At 34.0% G+C, this 20,667-nt stretch overlaps 1 protein-coding gene across 1 annotated transcript in view; it reads left to right on the forward strand.

Moving 5' to 3' along the window:
* The window catches only part of LRP1B (LDL receptor related protein 1B), a 1,918,909-nt gene that overhangs the window by 1,079,819 nt on the left and 818,423 nt on the right, over positions 1-20,667 (forward strand). The window contains exons 8-11 of the mRNA XM_047084146.1: positions 7,510-7,732; positions 11,244-11,415; positions 13,701-13,844; positions 18,475-18,711. Coding sequence (XP_046940102.1) covers positions 7,510-7,732; positions 11,244-11,415; positions 13,701-13,844; positions 18,475-18,711 — 776 coding nt within the window. The remainder of the gene's footprint in view (positions 1-7,509; positions 7,733-11,243; positions 11,416-13,700; positions 13,845-18,474; positions 18,712-20,667) is intronic.

Here is a 20,667-nt window from a genome sequence, read left to right on the forward strand (position 1 = left end):
AGGTGCTCTTTGCTAGTATCCTTTGTCTTTTCATTGGAGATTGCAAGATTTATGCAAGATTGATATAATTTTTTAATCTGATATAATTTTTTAATGTGGCTAGATGGGAGTTATTTGAGGATTACATGTGACAATTATAAAATGATTGCTTTCTTTATTCGTAATCAACATACAATGTTATATTAGTTTCAGGTGTGCAACATAGTGATTCAACAATTCTATACATCATGAAATATTCACAATAGGTATAGTCTCTATTACCATACACAGCATATTATTGATCATATTTCCTGTGTTACACTTTTTATCTTTAGTGACTTATTTATTTTCTAGGTGGAAGTTTATACCTCTTAATCCCTTTGATTTATTTCACTTATCCCCATTCTCCTCCCCTCCTACAACCATCAATTTGTTCTCTATTGGAGAGTTTGTTTTTGTTTTAGATTCCATTTATAAGTGAAATCGCATGGTATTTGTCTTTCTCTGACTTACTACACCTATCATAATACCCTCTAGGTCCATCCTTGTTGTTAGAAGTGGGAAACTCTCATCATTTTTAAGGCTGAGTAATGTTCCAGCGTGTGTGTGTGTATGTGTCTATGTATACCACATCTTTATTGATTCATCTATTGATGGACACCGGGGTTGTTTTCGTATCTTTACTATTGTAAATAGTGCGGCAATAAATGTAGGGGTGCACATATCTTCTCAAATACCCAATAGTGGAATTACTGGATCATATGGCGTTTTTATTTTTAAGTTTCTCAGGAATTTCCGTACTGTTTTCTACCATGGTTACACCAGTTGACATTCCCACCAACAGTACACAAGTGTTCCCTTTTTTCCACATTCTCTCCAACACTTGTTATTTCTTGTCTTTTTAATTTTAGCCATTCAAATTGGTGTGAAGTGGTATCTCATTGTAGTTATAATTTGCATTTCCTTGACGATTGATGATGTTAAGCGTCTCTTCATGTGTCTGTTGGCTATCTATATGTCTTCTTTGGAAAAATATCTATTGAGGTTCTCTATTTTTTTTTATCAGACTATTTCTTTTTGGTGTTGAGTGTATAAGTTCTTTAGATATTTTGGATATTAACCCCTTAACACATATATCACTTGCCAATATCTTCTCCCATTGATTATTTTATTTAGAGTTAACATTTCAATGTAAAATGCCTTCTAAAGTGGTATGATTTTTATTTGTTCAGTTACTTCAGAACAAGAATTGTCTGAATCTTAAAACAGAATATTAAACAATGTAATTTCTAAATGGACTTTAGCTTCCATGTAAAGAAACCCACTGAAGCTAGCTCAAATGTATAGAGATTTCCTGAGATGATATGGAAGATCTTAGGTGTTTACACAACTAACAGCAAGAGGTAAATATAGGCTTTATGGGGTCTGGCAAATTCCTCACTCAAGAATTACATGGGTCCTTTCATCCCAGTTCCGTGTCTCATATCTTGCCCACTTCTGTGTACATGTTCCAGTATTCCTCCTCTCGTACTGCCCCCATCCCTGTCACCACCTGTTCCTCTTACCCATGTTAGCACAGCTTCCAACTAAATTTTGATTTAGAATATGGAGAGAAAGGATTTGGGTGATTCAGCTAGGCCTATGGTTTGTTTTCATTTATATCACATTTTCCTCATTGGTCTAATTATCTGTAAACAGGAAAGAGAAGGATGCTATTGTCACATAAGGCTATCTCTCTCAGGAACACTAACTGGGTGGAACAGGTTTAGGTGAATAAGGGTGTCGAATGGGCCAGCCACATTGACTGACATGTCTAATACATGTACACTTCTGGGAGAATCATTAGTGGGAATGTTTCCAGAATACAGAGTAGCCAGCTCAGAGCAGGAGTCTATATGTCAAGTTTAATTTCTGTGTGTTTATGTATGAACTAAAAACCAAGTTTGAGAGAGATTTTTCAAACAATGAAAGCAAAAACCTCAACAAGTAAAAATCAATAAATAACTGTCTTGAACAGTCTTGGCTAGGCAGAGAAAATAGTTTGTTTATCATCCACATCCCTTAAGTAGCAGAAGCTAATAGAATTTGAATTTAAACCTCTTACTCCAAAGACTCATTACTCTTTCAGATTTACAATTGCATTTTAGAATTGCAATGCTAAATATTTAATATTCCTACTTTGGTTCTGAATGTACTTTAATTACTCTATATAATGTGGAAAATTGCTTTCTTGTTCAATATTTGTATACACAATAGAAGGAAAAAGCTGTATTACTATTGATGCTATTTGAATAACAATTATTTTAAAAACAAGGCTGAAAAATGAAGTTACTAATGTAATCTTTGCCAAAGAAAATACATATTATTTTTCTAAAATGTAAAGAAATGCAGTTACCTTCTTTAACATATGATTAACAAATGTGGATGGTTTGCTAGGCCCTAATCATAACAATGATTTTTTTTTTTTGATCTGGTAATATATGGCCCACTAGTTTTATGTCTTACTCCCCTTACCCTTACTCCCTAACCCAAATCTCGCCATGTAAACTTATTTTTAAGCAGTTGAAATGAATAGTAGGTAATTTCGTTGTGAGAACTCTGAAAATTTCTAAATTCTATCATTATGCTATAACCAAATGTTAGGGGTAAGAATGTGACATAAAACCAAGGCTGACCATGCAGTTGAAAGATGTGGATAGGACTGTAATGTGTTAAAATTCCCCTTTGTCCGTTTGGACAAAGTATAAAAACTACAGAAGCATCATTTAGCATGTATATCACTGGCAAAAGTAAGACTTATTTTTATCAGCTAAAGAAAATAAAATACATGTTTTAAGATGCCAGGACTTGTAACAATTGCTTTGCTTTAAAGTGTAGGGATGATTGGAGCCATAACTCTATAAGCACAGTACTCTATCACTGTCTGTGAGGGCTCCCTTTGTGACTTTTGATTTATGTCAGGCTAGTTTACCAACAATGCTCAAAGTTTCTTACTATCTCCAATGGTATAAAACTTATGTATCTATAGTAAAACAGGACTACTCATATAATCAACAAAGATGTTAGGTAAACTCAGTTTCCCATATCCGATGAGATAAGGAAGCCAAAATGAAAAAGTCTTTATTTACTACAGATGCTGAATCATAGGAATAATGACCTGGATGAATAATTGAAAATAGGAAATACATATATCCTTTATGAACTAATCATGAAACATGGCATAGAAATACAGACAGTAGTAGGAGTATTGTTTTATTTTAATTTAAATATTTTTTAGCGGGGATCAAATAGAATCATTCAAAAAATAAGTGAAGAACAAGAGAATAGCAATCTCAATTGCTATTGAGAATGTTAGACAATAAAAAGCAATTGATGTCACATAAATGAACAGAGAGAGAAGAAATGTCAATATTGTAATCCTGAGGGAATTGAGCATAGGACAGATTTTAGAATGGTCCCTAATATCCACCATGAGTTCAACAGACATAGTACTATACTGGGGGCTTTGCTGTAGTTCAAGCAGCATAAGATACTTGGTTCCTGGTAGGAGAAGATATGGAAAGGGGAAGTGAGAGCCCTGGAAGTTAAAGAGAGTTACGTGTTCAGAAAATACTGAATAAAATGGAATTAAGAGATTCCAAACTACCATCTGTGTTCCTTTCTATGGAGTTTCTGGGGTAGAGTATAGATTTACCCATAGTCTCTAAACCCAGGGGCAGTAAGAAGAAAGTATAAAAGTATTGCATTTCAGTTCAAATGGCATGACATGATATAGTTTCAAGAAAAATCATGCAAACTTAGCATAACGATTTCTTTAAAACAAAGTGTTTACCCTTCAGAAATGGTAACATTGTGAACAACAAAGGAAGGTTGAAAAACTGTTCAGAATTAAGAGTCTAGAGATAAAAGATGGTTCAATGCAACAAATGATGGTGGGTTAGATCCTCATCAGAAGAAAAGGAAAGTTTACTATATAGAATGTTGTTAGTCAACAGGCAAAATTTGAATAAGAACTGTATATTTTATCAGTGCTAAAAGTATTTATTTTGATGGGTGTACTATGGTTATGCATGAGAATTCCTTGTGCTTAGGAGGTACAGGCTAAAGTATTTAGGTGTAATGGGTCACAATGTTTGCAATGTACTGTCAGAAGGTATTAGACAATATTAGAAATGGCCAGAGGGACGAAAGGTGAACTGATGAATCTAAGTGAAGGATATAGGTCTTCATGCTACTGTTCCTATATTTTTTCTTTAAGTTTCAAATTATTTTACAATAATTAGTTAAAAAATAAAGGCATGACAAACATTCATGTTAAGGCTCTGATAGTGAATAATCATGTGGACTTTGAACTTGTTTCCTCTGTAATATAATCTGCTCCTTCTATCTCACAGGTAATCAGTGAGATCATGGGGTTCACAAAGCATTATTTACTTTTTCTAAGATTTGGACAGATATTTTCATTGGAAAGAAAAGAGTGATTTTTCAACCTAGCTACACTGATATAACAAATGAAATTTAGATAGATTTTAGATACAAACTTTAGCTTTTGTTTATCAATTATAATACAACTATGCCTCAATTAAAGAATGTCCTGAGAATGAAGCTTTTCTCTGTAACAGTAGTAGATTTAAATTTTTTTAACATTTTTTATTTATTCATGAGAGAGAGGGAGACAGAGTGTGAGCTGGGGAGAGGCGGAAGGAGAGGGAGACACAGAATCTGAAGCAGGCTCCAGGCTCTGAGCTGTCAGCACAGAGCCCAATGCAGGGCTGGAACCCAGGAACTGTGAGATCGTTACCTGAAACGAAGTTGGCCGCTTTACTGACTGAGCCACCCAGGTGCCCCAACAGTAGATTTTAAACTAAAGTTAAACATTATTAAAACAAGCAAACAAACAAACAAAAATATATAATCCTGTGACTATGGGTATTTACTGCTTGCAGTTTTGTGATGTTAGTGCTATTATCCTTCACTTACAAGTAAACAGAGCTCATCATAGTCAGTATTCTGAAGTCTGAGAAGGTTTGATTTAGTGTAAGCATCTTTCATGTCTCCATTGGGTACTATTTTTATTTTGTTTTTGTTTTTGTTTTTCTATGTGTTGGGGATATAAGGCAAATTCTTTACTGTTTCTTTTGCACATACTATACGTCCTCCTGTTCTTTTGATTTTACTCCTCATTAAAACAGTAGAATTTTGATAATCATATTTTTATATTTTTCCCCCCATATTTTGGTTGAAACTTAGTTACCTCAACCACTTTTATTATGACCTGGAATAAATATGAGACTCAGTTGCATCATTCCTGCCACAGTTGGTCAGTATCACTGAAAATCTTCTTGGAAAAATAAATTACATTTTACTGACCCATCATCAGCTGATTCACTCTTTCTCCATAACTAAACCTCTCAAGGAGAAGAATAAAAAAATTACTAATATGTTAACAAATACCAAATTCAATGACATTTTCTTAACCCTTATTATTATTATTTTTTTCATTTTTTGTGATTGGCCCAGCCAGCCACTGCAATCCTTTATCCTAGAACTTTTCTCCTTTAGACTTCTATGAAAGTCTGTGTGATCTTTCTGACCATAGCCTCTGATATTTATTTTTTTATTTTTATTTTTATTTGTTTTCTCTGATAGCATACCTCCACAGTTCTGGTCTTGGAATACTTCTCTCCTTTCCCTTTGGGATCACATGTAATTTAAGCCAACACGAGATAACTTCCAAGAAGTCTCTAACTCTGGACTCATTTTTTCTCTTCAACACTGTGTAGTTGGTACAATCATCTGCTTTACATTACTATCTATGCATGGTCTATACATATCATATCATCCATAGTGTGCCAGAGCCTCCAACTCTCTGTGCCTGAAGCTAATCTACCCATACACAAGCATCTCTTCTCCATAAAATGGACCCATCATAAAAGGAAAGTAGAAAAGGAGAGTCATTTTTGTATGAGATGAAAAAGAGAGCTTGATATAACAGGAATAGTGGGCAGTGTTCTAGAGTAAGAAATAGGAAAGCTAGGTACTCCTTATAGTAGTTTAACTTGGTGTAGCTGTGAACAAATTGACTTAAAGAGAAGAAAGAGAAGATGAAAGATAGAAGCAGGAAAAGAGAGAGAGAGCGGTTAAGAGCATAGAAGTTTGAGCATTACGTATGATAATAAAACACAGGACCTTATGCCCTTTTATTTATTCTTTACTAGAGTAGAAAAGTTCTTCATCTGAATAGAATGTCTCTTGAAAAATAATTTTTAACTTAGTGTGATAAATCAATTTTTAAGAACATTTGGGGAAATATATACTAATAATAAAATCTGGCTTACACTATTACAGAAGAGTGTGCATTAATGTTTAAAAATTAGTCAAAACCTCCTCAGGAGAAAGAGCCAAATTAAAGTTTAAATAATAGTTTTTAGCTTGAAATATACCTCATACTGTTAGGTGAAGCAAGGATGTTGAGAAAAGTAACTAAACACTAATTCACCAAGTTGGTAAAATCAAATATTCTATACTCTAGGTAATCTTAATATTGCTCAGTCACTGTAAATCAGATTATTCTTGAGATTGTATTTAAGTCAAAGCAAAATTGTCTTCTATTTACAAATGTAATTTAGTCTCCTGAGTAGGTAATCTTGTTAAAATATTGTCAGGTTAACTGAAATTGATTTGTGTTTACTAAACATAGTGAATACTAATCAAATATTAGACACTGAAGTGTTGGAGGTATTTAAACCTTTGATAGACACAGTGCTTCATGGAAGGATTATTATTATTTTTCTTTTCTTTTTTTTTGTTTTTGTTTTTGTTTTTTTTGTTTTATCTTGGAGGTCAACACCGCTCTTTAGACTATTCTTTAAAATAAAGAGAAAATGAGGAGAAATAGCCTGCATTTGCTTTATGAAATTTTGCGATTTGGGAATATTTGGGAGAATTTGGGATTGGATTTTTGGAGGGGTAGTTATTTGTGTTTTATTTCCAGTGCTACAAACACCACATTTGCTTTTCCATCTGCTTAATTCCATTCCAGGTTTGCTATTCTCTACCACTCATAGCATCATTGAGCTCCACATAATAGCTTTTATAGGAAACAGACATTACTAGGCAATTTGAAAAGCAGGTTGAAGATAAAGCCTGATAGCTCACGTGCCCTGGCCTGGTGACTTGGCTCACTTCTGAAGCTTCTAGCAAATGGGCTGCATGCATTCCTGTGGTGTCTGTGTATCGGCTCTATGAGGCTTAAAGAAACATTTCCCCTAATACAAAAATAAACCCACCATAATCATTCGTTTTGGGGAAATTTTACAGTTGTTAGTTAACCTGCTCCCTTATGCCCTGCAATATTCATTAGCAGATTTCTCTGTTTATGAGTGATATTATATGGAAATGGTTATGGGAAGCTAACAGATGTAACTACTGAAATAAATTAGAAGGAAAAGTTCTGTTTTTTACAGATGGTTCTATTGAATATGCTTCACCCCCCCACACACACTTTAACATTTAGTTTTCTTTCAACAGAAAACTTTTCTTTACTGACTACGGGAATGTGGCCAAAGTGGAGCGATGTGACATGGATGGGCTGAACAGAACAAGGATAATTGATTCAAAGACAGAACAGCCAGCTGCATTGGCACTAGACTTAGTCAACAAATTGGTTTACTGGGTAGATCTTTACTTGGACTATGTGGAAGTCGTGGACTATCAAGGAAAAAACAGACATACTATCATTCAAGGCAGACAAGTAAGTGCAATTCTGTTAGAAAATGTAACTAAGGTAATGAAATGAATGGTATCATACTAGGAAGAAGACCCAAAATTTGAATTTCAATGTTGGAAATTTCTTACAAAGTCAAGGTGCAAAGGGCCGTAAAAATTATGATGTATTTCCTATATGGGAAAATGTTCTTTTCACAGTACGTTCCATAATGTCAGAGATGCCTCCGCCCCCCTCCTTTGCTCTATTAAAAGCAAATCACACCAAAACAAAAAACAACAAAAATAGAACAAAAACAGCAAACAAAAATAAAAGTACCATACTATTAAGAAAGGTGTTGGAATAGGACAGATGTTTTGATGTATTAAAATTAAAACTTGCTAAAAACTAATTTAAGTAGTTTATTCATAAAGAGCTAGACTATCCTCTATATCATGTGGCCCTGGAGATACTTTGCTTACAAAAGCAAATGCCTGCTCACAAAAGTATTTTTATTAATTTAATAGGCTGGACTAAATTTTGCCTTCTGATATATTCACGTACTTCCTAGAATGAGAATTCCATGAATGTCATTGAGGTCAACCAGTTTCCCATCTGTAAAAGTTTTCCCTTGTTGAATTAAAAGTTTTGCAGATAACACTCAGTAAACACCTAAAGGACATCTTTCAGTAGAAATAAGCCTTATTCACTAGTGTACTTTCTCAAATTCAATTTTACCTCAGTGATTGAACTAATTTCATGTAAGATTCTTATTGTGGGAAGCTGAAATACATGAATCTCTTTTCTTTCTTTTGTAATCTGAGAAAAAATATTCTATAATTATCCCTTAAGGGTACTTTTCCTTTCTAATCAGTTTTTTGACAATGAGATTCTTTTTCCTTCCTTGACAGACAAGCAAATGCACTAATCAGGGTAATTAAAAGTGTTCAATATTAGAGATGAGGCCAGTTGTTTCTCTCTTAATTTCACATGTCCTAAAAACCTTGATTTTTTTTTTGAAAGCCCTAGTAATGACTTTCAGAGGATCTAATTACTAAAATGATTATGATGGGCCTTCTTTTCACCTATATGTCATGACGATATTAAACCTTGAAACAAGGGTAAGAAATTCAAATGATTCTCCTCATGACTACTTTTATAAAGTTTTTTAATATCTGAAGCTTTTAATTGTTCATTTTTTTCCATTTCTGTTTCGTATGTTTTTTTTTCTATTCCCTAAACATATGCTTTCTCTGCCATTAAGTAATCCAACATAGATAATTTTTCAAAATATTCAGGGTATAGGCAAAATGGTCTATCCACCACTCTCAGCTCCTCCCACATCTGTCAGAGGTAGCAGAGCAAGAAACAGTGTACTTACTTTATGGGAAACAGGCTCTTCTGAAGGAAGACACGGGGTCAGGGAGTAGTACGATTAGATCTTTACCATGTCAACATGTTCTCTACTCTGCCCAACGGCCCCCTCTATGATTATGCTTTCTTTCCTGAATGTTGAAGAGCAATGTAAGTATGCCATAAATCACACACTCCTAGATGAAATGCTCTAAACTTCAGGCAAAACATGCATGATATTAATGGTGTTGGGATAATACAGTACACTTGGAATTTTTATAGGAAAAAGTATTGCTCAAGTCAAAATTGGACCATAGATTTATCTAGTGAGTATGATGTCAGCTTTCGTGGAAATGATATTAGTAAATAAACACATGTCATCCCCACCCCTTTTCTCTGGTGCGTGCACACGTGCACACACACATTAGGGAATAACCCTTAATTTGAAAAACATTATTATTTGGGCTTTAACATGGAATGATTCTCCTTGTTGATTCCTGTCTTTGATTTCTAGCCTGGACATGAAGAAATGAGATATGATCACCACCACCCCAAAAACAAAAAAAAACATGCAAGAGCCAGTCTTCTTTTAATTACAGTTCATATGAGAGGACAAGAGATAGTAATAATGAGTCACATAGGTTGGAGAGATAATAAATCAAATGCTTTTGCTTAAAGTACAAAATTTATAAAATTTCTTGCTTAAAATAAAAAACTTGGGGGCACCTGGGTGGCTCAGTGGGTTGAGCATCTGACTTCGGCTCAGGTCATGATCTCACAGTTTGTGGGTTCAAGCCCCGAGCCGGGATGTGTGCTGACAGCTCAGAGCCTGGAGCCTGCTTCAGATTCTGCGTCTCCCTCTCTCTCTGCCCCTCCCCCATTTGTGCAATGTCTCTCTTGCTCTCAAAAATAAACATTTAAAAATTATTTAAAAAACAATTTAAAAAATTATAATTTTGTTCCATAAAATATCTTACAAACCATACATAGTTTTTTTTCAAATTCTCTTAACTACATTTTGTGTTAAAACTGCACTAAAAGTGCACTATAATGCCAGAGAATTGTGACAGATTTTTTTCAACGAAATCTCTAGAGCAAATCAAATGATAGCCTCACCCTACCCCGAGGCAGAACCATTGTAAATTAAATATAATACAAGGAATACTCAAATGCATTGTGCACAGCTTGTAGTCATTTGTATGGGAAAATCAGTAAACCCATTCTCTCTCTGCTTTACTAGCAGCTTTCTGTGAATGCAACTTGTCCCTACCTGCACTCAGTCCCCAGGACCTCTGCTAAGGAGAGTTTGCTGTTAAAGTGTCATGGATAGCAAAGCAAACAGCTCCATTTCTGTTACAAATATGCTTTACGAAAAAAAAAGTGATTTCTGAGTAGAATTTTTTTTTTACATTTATTTAAATATGTTGTTTCATTATTTATTGTTTTCCATGCTGGGGCAATTATTCATCTAAATGTAACATGTGATTTAAAAATTTTTAATTAAAAAATGTCACCTGGGTGGCTCAGGCTGATAAGCCTCCGACTTCAGCTGAGGTCATGATCTCAAGGTCCCATGATTTTGAGCCCTATGTCAGGCTCTGTACCAAAAGCTCAGAGCCTGGAACCTGCTTCAGATCCTGTGTCTCCCTGTCTATGCCCCTCCCTCAATTGCACTCTGTCTCTCTCTCTCTTTCTCTCTCTCAAAAATAAAATAAGAACATAAAGATGAATTTTAAAAATGGGATTTTGAACTTATAAAATAAATTTTCAAAGGTGTTTTCTCATCAGTCCATACAGCCAGAGCTACACTGTTTTAAATTCCGTATTTTCCAACTGTATGAACAAACAGCCCCTAAAAACATCTGAAATTTTATATAACAGTGTCTTAAGCACATTATTGAATATGCTTGGAAGTTTGGTTCTCACTAGCCTTTGAAAAGTAGCTACTCAACATGTTTTCTTAATGAATCATGTATAAAATTCTTCATACATTCGGAACTGCTTTATCTACTATTGCATAATGTTTTCTATTCAGAGGAAAAAATTTAAATTAGTGAAGTGTTGAATTCTTGAAGAGAAAATAAATGATAAGATGTGTGTGACTCTTCTATGGGGATTTTCCACAGTAGTAAATAGCAATCAGTTTTTCTTTCAAGTTAAAAGCAGCATAATTAAAAATCATAGTTATTTTTGTTCCTCCATATAGGTCAGACATCTTTATGGAATAACTGTGTTTGAAGACTATTTGTATGCAACCAATTCTGATAACTTCAGTATCATAAGGATAAACCGATTTAATGGCACTGATATTCAATCATTAATTAAAATGGAAAATGCTCGAGGAATCAGAATTTATCAAAAAAGAACTCAACCAACAGGTAAGACTCAAGACTTCTTTATTGCCTTTATAATGGTGGGTTGAATGGGGAAATGGTCCTTGTGCTCTGTATGGAGTTAAAGTGGGTGAGTCATAAATTCTGTTTGATCGCAAAAGTGTACATGTCTGCTTGATAAAATGGAAGAGCGCTCCCTGCACAAGTCTAAATGACAAATTGTTCAGTTCCTAGTGAATTGTTTCTACAACCATAGAATTGAAATGATGGCTAGATTTAGATTCAGGAAAGAGCTTTCAATCATCATGTGTGTAGACAGGGAACCCAGATACTAAGATGCTAAGGATGTTTTTTGGTATCATTCTGAAAGACAAATTTCAAATCAGATGACTTCCTTACAGTATCTGTTCAGTTTTTATTGTAGTCATTTGGGTCTCTTAACTTTTCCTAATTATTCTTTAATACAAGTTAATTAAAAATAACTTTTAACGAGAAGGCTATAATGTTTCCAAGTATTTCTTAGAAACACAAACTAGTTATTTTTGCATAGTAGGTTAATGATGCTTGTTCATCAGTACAATTTACATTCAGTCATATATAGAATAATGTAACATGCCAGAATCACCACTCCAAATTTTCATCATCTTGTGCTTCAAAATGAAAATAATTTAGAATTATGTAAACACTAACATAGATTTAGTTGAGGCAATATATTGTCACAAATCTGTTTACAGTCAATTTAAATTTGGGATTCTGTAAATAAACCTTATTAGAGTTTGATGTTAGTATACATTTATTTGCCAATTATTCACTGAGCATTTACTATGTGCCAGGAACTGTTGTATGTACACTGGGATTGTAGCAGTAAATAAAACAGACAAAAATTCTTGTATTTATGATATTTGTATCTTAGTAGAGAAGACATAATTTTAAAGCGATCAAGTATATTAGAAGATAATAAGTGCAATAAAGAAAAAATAAAGCAGATAGGGCATCTCAGGGATGGGGGTACTTTGCAATTTTATATTGAATGGTTTGAGGAAGTTCCAGTGAACAAATGAAGTTAAATGAAGACTTGAAGTAATTGAAGGAGTGAGGCACAAACATGGCAGGTAGAGAGATGAGCAGGCACAAAGACCTTAAGGAAGAGCATGTTTAGAGTTTTCAAGAAACATCAAGGAGATGTATGTGTTGAGAGAAGAGCAAAAAAGGGTAATAGAAGTAATAGGGGAGGTTGGAGAAATGAAGGAGGACCATAGCAAGTAGGGTCCTCTAGACAATTGCAAAATCTTTTCCTTACAGAGATGAGGATTCCCTAGGAAGCATTAGACAGAGTCTCATGATACGACTTACTTTTTAAAGCAATCACTGTGGCTACTATTTTGACAAAAGGCTATTGGGGACAAAGGTAGAAGGTAGGGGTATTTTCATTTTGAAAATAGGAATACAAAATGAACATGGCAGAATTTTTAAAGCATAACCATTTTAGTATTAAAAGAAAATTGCCATGTTATTTGTCACAATCTCAAGTAAGTGATGATCAAAAAGAAATATAACCACAATAGTATATAAAATCTTAGTGACATTATTCCTACCACAGCCTTTTTTTCTTTGACTCATCTTTTTCTCATTCTCTTCATATGTCATGGGGTACTTTTTTTTTCTTTTTGTAACTTCTACACTCATGAAATGTTCTGTTCCTCAATCTCTACATGCAAAGTAGCCTCTACATTTTGGAAATTACTCTCTCTCTCTCTCTCTCTCTCACACACACACACACACACACACACACACACGCACACACACACACATTCATTTTGTGGTAGGGTTCTCAAAATGGCAGTTGACTCAAAATTGAAAAAAACAGTGTTGTGTCAGCACTTCTCAGTAAAGATAGTTCCTGAATCATGTTTCTTCCACGTTAAGTGCCCACCTAATGGATTTCAAAAGAAATCCTTTCTCTGCTTAATTACCTAACCTGGCATATCTTTATAGTATCTTTTTATATTGGTAAGAAATATGTATTTTAAGAAAGAGCAACAAGCGTGAATCAGAAATACCAAGTTACTTTTTGTGCCTACATGTAAACAGTTTAATATAAAAGCAGAATTTTTTTCGAAATAACCTTAGGAGGGCTTTGAAAAATTCCTACCTCTTCTTTGATGAGGTTTAAACTCTTTTTTTCCAATTGATTATGGTAATAAATCATAGGGTATAAAGATTTGGGGGAGGATTCCCTCTTCATGCACTATAAAAGTTTCGACATACTGATGCACATAATTATCTTGTCTTTGGAAATTTTCAAGTGTGCTGTTTTTTATTTGTTGTAGTCAGAAGCCATGCGTGTGAAGTGGATCCATATGGAATGCCAGGGGGATGCTCACACATCTGTCTGCTCAGCAGCAGTTACAAAACACGGACCTGTCGCTGCAGGACGGGCTTCAACTTGGGAAGTGATGGCAGGTCGTGCAAAAGTATGTTGTTAAAATCAAACACTTTGCCAGCAGCTACTGCTTCAGAATAGGTTTTTAAAGTATTAATTAGCTATGTCAACATCAGCAGTAACATAAGACTTAACAGGTGGAATTTGCCTACACAATGTACCAGCCATTTTTCCTTAGTATTTAGGAGTTTTGTTTTTGTTTGTTTTGTTTTGTTTTTGTGAGAATGTAAATGAGAAACTGAATCAGGCTATAGAGTCACTAAATTTATGAGTCCCTGGGGAAATATATTTCAGGGAAGATTTTTAGGAAGATCTTTCTTTAATTCCCTAAAGAAGGTTTTTGGTCTAATGAGCCTGAATTATTGGTTGACCATATTTTCTCTTATCTGAACCAAGAAGCTGCTCCTAGTAATAGGTGTGTTGTTTAGTCCAATAAAAATCCACATAAAGCAATGTTTCACCTTATCCAGCATCACTGGGGAGTGAAATTCATTTCATTATTTAATTTTCCAGGTAACTGGAGCTATACTAATTAAATATCAATCTCTTTAACAATTTTATTGAAAAGCTTTCCAACAGACTTATCTTTGCTTTATTTTTGAGATATGCTGAATAACATAATTGTTCTTTATTTAAAAAGATAATTAATAATTATATGCATGACTTTTGCAAATTTAGATTTTTGCCCCCGTATCAATTAAAGTCTTTACTTGGAGTCTTCATAAGCAAATAGACTAGAATGGCCCTTGTAGGAATGGTGTCCCTGTGGAGATTACTGTCTGCTAAATGTCTCCCAAATACCATAATTTTTAAAGTTATGATGACTGGTTTTTACAGTGTCCATTGTGTCTCCATTTTGTTATAACAATGGCTTTTTATTTCTGTCAGTGTTCCTTCTCTGGTCACTGTCCTGCCATGTCTTTGACTTTCTTGTCATTGCTTACTGAGGACTATGAAATTAGATCACTAAATTTGTTATAAGTTAAGTCCAAATGGTTTGAATTAGTAGTACAAATACTTTTAAATCGACAATCCAGGAGGCTCTACTGTGATAAAATATATGTCTTAGTATTTTGTTTTCATTTCTAACTTTGTATTAATTGCTGGGTTTCATGTTCAAGATATCCTCTGGATAATTGAAAGTTAGGAGACTCAAGATATGCAAAGTTGTGCATGCATGTGTGTATGTGTTGCCAACTTTTAAACTAGTGTGGTTACCACTTGAAAAGTGATGGCATGTCACGCAAAAATGCAATCATACTCACTTATACGTGCATATTTTAATCCATACTCACATAAATACATATGTTTGGAGAAAAACATAGGATGACAATTGCATAAACTTCAATCACCCGTAATGTAGTGTATCAGTCAAGGCACATTTACATTAACAAAGACCATTGTAGCTATTTTAAGCAGAAAATATAGGTGCTTATACAATCATTGAAAAGTCTGAAGCAATAGCTCCTAGACTCAGTCTTCAGAACATCCCTCAAAACCACCATCAAACTACCCTGGCTTAAAACCAGAAAACTGTCACAATTAGAAGCTTGGGCATCAGGAAGCCACAATGGCCATGGTAAGTCCAAAAGTCCACCATTTTGGTTGAGATCCAGGATCTCCACAACTTGCAACAAAGCTATTAGCGCCAGATATGTGTCACAACTGATAGTTCCTTACTGGCAAACAACACAAAACACAACAAAACTAAACCCTCTTCCTTGCCTTTTGATATACACAAAGGAAGAACACTAATGTGGAAAAATTCAATTTCTCCTTTAGATGAATAATGACAGAAGTAACAAAAGACAGCCTCATTTCCACATTCCAAACTTGAGCTAGTACATATGATTGTGGTACTTAAAATCAGACCCATCTCTATTTGAGTGTCTCTGAAATGAAGTTTTTAGTTTCAATTGTCTTCTAGTGTCTGGACAATGTCAAGTGTCAAGACACTAGAAGAGATTTTAAAGTAGGTATTGAATGACTAAAATAAGTAGCCAAGTAAACAATGGGGACAATGGCTACTCTTATTTAAAGCACACACACACAAACACATACATTAAACAAATGAAGTGTTATGTTTACCAATTACCAATTAAAACATTAATGAAAAATGTTATCAAAATTTGATATAGTGAAAACAGTATTCTTATGCATTGCTAACAGAAATTGGAAATTTATGTCACTGTTGGAAAGACATTTGATAAAACATACAAAGACATAAAACTGAAAGTATCCTGTAAGAAATTATTCCTCGTTTGACTGTAGAAATTCATTATAAAAGTATTTATAATAACAAAGACCCAGAAACAATCTAAATACCCAGCAATAAGTAAGTAGCTGACTTACCATATTGCCTCTCTAGCAGGGAACATGTTGCTGCCATTGAGAGTAATGTTTTGAAGACCTTTTAATGGCACAATAAGATATTATTAATTTAAAAAAATGAGGTAGTAAAATGCATATGTAAGATTCCTTTTTTTTATTTCATTGTTTTTTTTTAAGATTCCTATTTTTAAAAACAAAAGTATATGTGCACGTAAAATTTGTAGGAAATGTCACTTTTGAAAGAAATACTCATTTTTAAATAATATGTAATATTATTATTAAAAGATATTCTTGGGGCACCTGGTGGCTCAGTAGGTTAAGCATCCCACTCTTGATTTCAGTTCAGGTCATGATCTCATGGTTTGTGAGATAGAGTCCTGTGTCAGGCTCCACACTGAGAGTGGGGAGCCTGCTTAGGATTCTTTCTCTCCTCTCCTCTCTCTCTGCCCTTCTACAACTTGCACTTTTTTTCTCTCTCAAAATAAATAAACATTCAGAAAAATAAAAACGGTACTTTTGAAAATAGATACAGTGAGAGACGGTGAAGGCAATGAGGAAGATGGATGTTAATATTCTTTACCAGTAATTCCATTTCTAGAAATGTATACTTAGAGATCATCATAAAAATATATAAAATTCTAGGTTAAAAAAATGCTTATCTCAGTATTATTATAATAATGAAAAGATAAAATCAACCCTAGCGAATAGTTTGACAAATTATCATATAGGATACAGATCATACTCAAAGAATGTGAAGCTTAAATAATGGATCAACATGGGACATAATTTTGATGCTAATATTGAGTAATAAAAGCAGAATATAAAATTTTCCTCTTATATATAATTGTGCATTAGAAAAATTAATTAATTTTGAAATAGTCACATAAAGGAATATAATACAACAGTGGAAATAAATGAAAAATGACTACAACAACCATGGATGAATGTCACAAATATAGTAAAAATAAAGATAACTCAGAAGAATTCACACATGCAATTCAAACATGAAAAATCATGTTTGGAATACATACCACATATACACTGAAACTTGCAAAAAAAAATGGTACACAATATAATTAGGATATTGGACATCTCTGAGATGAAAGGGGAATAGGAAAAAAGGGGGAGGAATAGGTTTAGGGCACATGAATCCCTTCCAGTGTTCTGGAAATATTTTTAAGATGTGTGTGGGGTACATGCAATTTGTTTTATTTTTCTTTGTGATAAAATGTAATAAATATTTGTTTACATACATTTAATATTCAATAACACTAATTTTGAAAGAAAACAAGGGAAAGAATATATAAACTGATAATATAGTTTGTATTAAGAGTGTTGAGTTTATGAGTAATACTCATTTTTTCTTTTTTCTCCAGATTTTCAATAGGTTAGTTATTTTACTTTGCTAACAAGTTGACTTATGGTACTGTCATCCAATGAAACTGAATCATTTGTAACCTCAGTTTTATTTATAAAACTCAATATGTTTTCCCTTTTATATAAAAATATTTTCTTCAAATTATGTAGACTAAGTCAATTGCTCTAGCAATTGAAGAGCCTGGAATATATTTCCATATGAAAGTCTGTAGGAGTCAGTTCACTCTATAGTAAAAGCTACATTGAATTTGGCATTTTTAACCTGGGGAATTCTTTTTGTTTGGGGTGTTCGTTTTGTTTTGTTTTTATAAGGGCTGTGTTGTACATCAGAGTTACTGGAGGACAGCATCAACCTCTAACATTCTTATTAATATTTAAAAAAAAGTGATGTAACTGACATTTTATTTCATTTCTTAAACAAATAAATCACTTGTTTAGGCATCTGTAATATATTCACATGCAAGTGTGTGATACTGTGTGAATCTATTTTTTTGCCTCTGACAGCCTTCCATGCAGACTCTGAGGAGGGGTGTTTTAAATATTGTAAAGTTTGTAGCATTGTCAGACATAATGAATGCTACAGTTTGTATCTACAGAATGTGCTAGATTGTAATGAATTGTAAAATTAAATGTGCCGGATGTTTTAATAAATGTCCATTTTACTGTTACCAGTTATCCAATGATCTGTCATGTTTTTGCTGTACAGACAGTTACAGACAAAAGAATAATTAACTAAATATAACCCATTCACGGAAGTAATTTCGGTTTTAATTAAAGTAATGCAATTAGCTGGCCTTCTTGCATCGAGATACATTTGGCATATTTTAGAGTTTAATTTTTGGTATTGAATTTTAAAAAAGCTAATTGTGCCAGTTAATTAAACAGTGGCATTATGCAGTGTAAAGAAGATTAGGCAGCATCAGTTGTTTATGTTTGTAATCTTTCTTCTGCAGGACCAAAGAATGAGTTGTTCCTCTTTTATGGGAAAGGACGCCCAGGAATTGTTAGAGGAATGGACTTGAATACCAAGATAGCTGATGAATACATGATCCCCATAGAGAATCTGGTAAACCCTCGTGCTTTAGATTTCCATGCAGAAACCAATTATATCTACTTTGCTGACACCACCAGTTTCCTGATTGGCCGGCAGAAGATAGATGGCACTGAGCGAGAAACCATCCTGAAAGATGGTAAGTGACAATGAGTAATGTTGACATCAAACTGCTCACAGATAAAGCACTGTGAAAGGATCAATCCAACATACGTAGAACTTATTTTAACCAGAACCTAAGTTGCTGTTTATTTAAAAATATTTGTTAATGTAATTTTCTTCAGTAACATTATTTCTATGTTTTTTCACGTACTAGTGTATTAAAACCATCATTATAAAATGGAACTTGGAATTGTCCAATCCATTTTAAACATTACAGGAATTAAACTAAATTATTTATTCACCTTTGTGGAAAAGGCAGATTTTCAGTTATATGTCTATAGTGCTCTATGGCAGAACATAAGATTTAGCAGGACATTAGAACTTGTGTAATATTTGATTCTTACAAGCATATTGGTCATGTCAAAGTGCATTAAAGATATCAATGTCCCACTGTCATTGCATTTCTTGCATATTGTTTCTTACTTTATAAATCATTAAAATTGAGTTCTCTAGGGATGCCCTTGAAATATCTGTAGTCTCAGATAAACTTTGTACCTAGTTTTGCTTATAGAAACTTTGCACCTAGTTTTACTACTTATATGCAACCATATACTTGCAAACATCTATGTATAAACTTTGTTAAAATGGTTTATTTTATAAATGACATGGCTTGGAAACAACCAGTCAAGTAATTAAGTGTGTAACTTTGGTATCAGTAGAAAATAACTTCAATAACCAAGCAAACCTTGGAGCGCCTGTGTGGTTCAGTTGCTTAACTGTCCACCTTTGGTTCAGGTTATATTTTCATGGTTCCTGAGTTCAAGCCCCGCATCAGGCTGGTGATTCTCTCTGTCTCCCCTCTCCTACTTTCTCTCTCTCTCTCTCTCTCTCTCTCTCTCTCTCTCTCTCCCTCCCTCCCTCTCCCTCTCCCTCTCCCTCTCCCTCTCCCTCTCCCTCTCCCTCTCCCTCTCTCTCTCTCTCTCTTTCTCTCTCTGCAGATAAATAAACTGTGTAAAAAAATGATCAAACCAAGTCTTTGACTACTAGTCACTTTTAAACATGTTCACTAATGATTCAGGGATCATGTTTCCTCACACATACAATCTACTTACTTCTTAAATATTTTAAAAATCCTTGATTTAGAGAACCTTAATTATATGCTTATTATATGAAGAACAAAGTACTAGCTATCTCGGGAGATAAAAAGAATTTTAAAAGTGACCACTGCCTTCAAGGAGTTCATAATCTACCTTTGGATAGATAGAATATAAACACATAAAAATGTAAATGCTTTGCAGCATTTAATAAGTTCAAAACTGGCCCAAAGCAATACATGATTCATGGAGAATGTCCATGTGGTGGGAATCCACAGGGAGGAGGAGATATCTTTATGTGATTATTCTTAGAGAACTTTCTGTGCAGGAGGTGATGTTTGGACTGGATCTTAAAGGAAGAATATTATAAGGGAGGGAAAGATATTTTGGAACCAAGAACTCCATTGAACCAAGAAAAAAAAATATGTACTCCAGAAAGAGGATGAGATGAACTTAAGTGGATCACTTAAGATTTTAGTCACAGGGAAGAGGGTCCGAGGAGAGGTGGAAAGTGGAAGGTGATGAAATAAAAGACCTGGGATATGAGGTGAAGGGGCTTGGATGAAATCCTGAAGGGCTAAGAGGCAGGCAATGCTTTTGAGCCAAAGAATCATGTGAATGAAAACATATGTTTTAGGAGAATCAAACCGGAGGGTGGAATGCAGAATGAATCAGAGAGGAAGGAGAGAAAATAAGAGCAGAGACACATTAAAATTATTTATAGCATGAGTGGTAATGAGTGGTGGTCTCTCCTGTCTTTTAGTGGGAACAGGGAAGCATAAGGAGATTATTCATTTAACTCAGGTTCACTTTAAATCAAACCTTGAATGACAAAATGAACACTTTCCACGAGTGACAAATGAAGTGTTAAAATGAAAATCTCCCTGTTTTTTTTTTTT

This window comes from Lynx rufus, unplaced genomic scaffold, assembly GCF_022079265.1.
Source record: "Lynx rufus isolate CCGP_SWC_20201006 ecotype Redwood Valley unplaced genomic scaffold, mLynRuf1.p SCAF_2, whole genome shotgun sequence".
Lineage (NCBI taxonomy): Eukaryota > Metazoa > Chordata > Mammalia > Carnivora > Felidae > Lynx > Lynx rufus.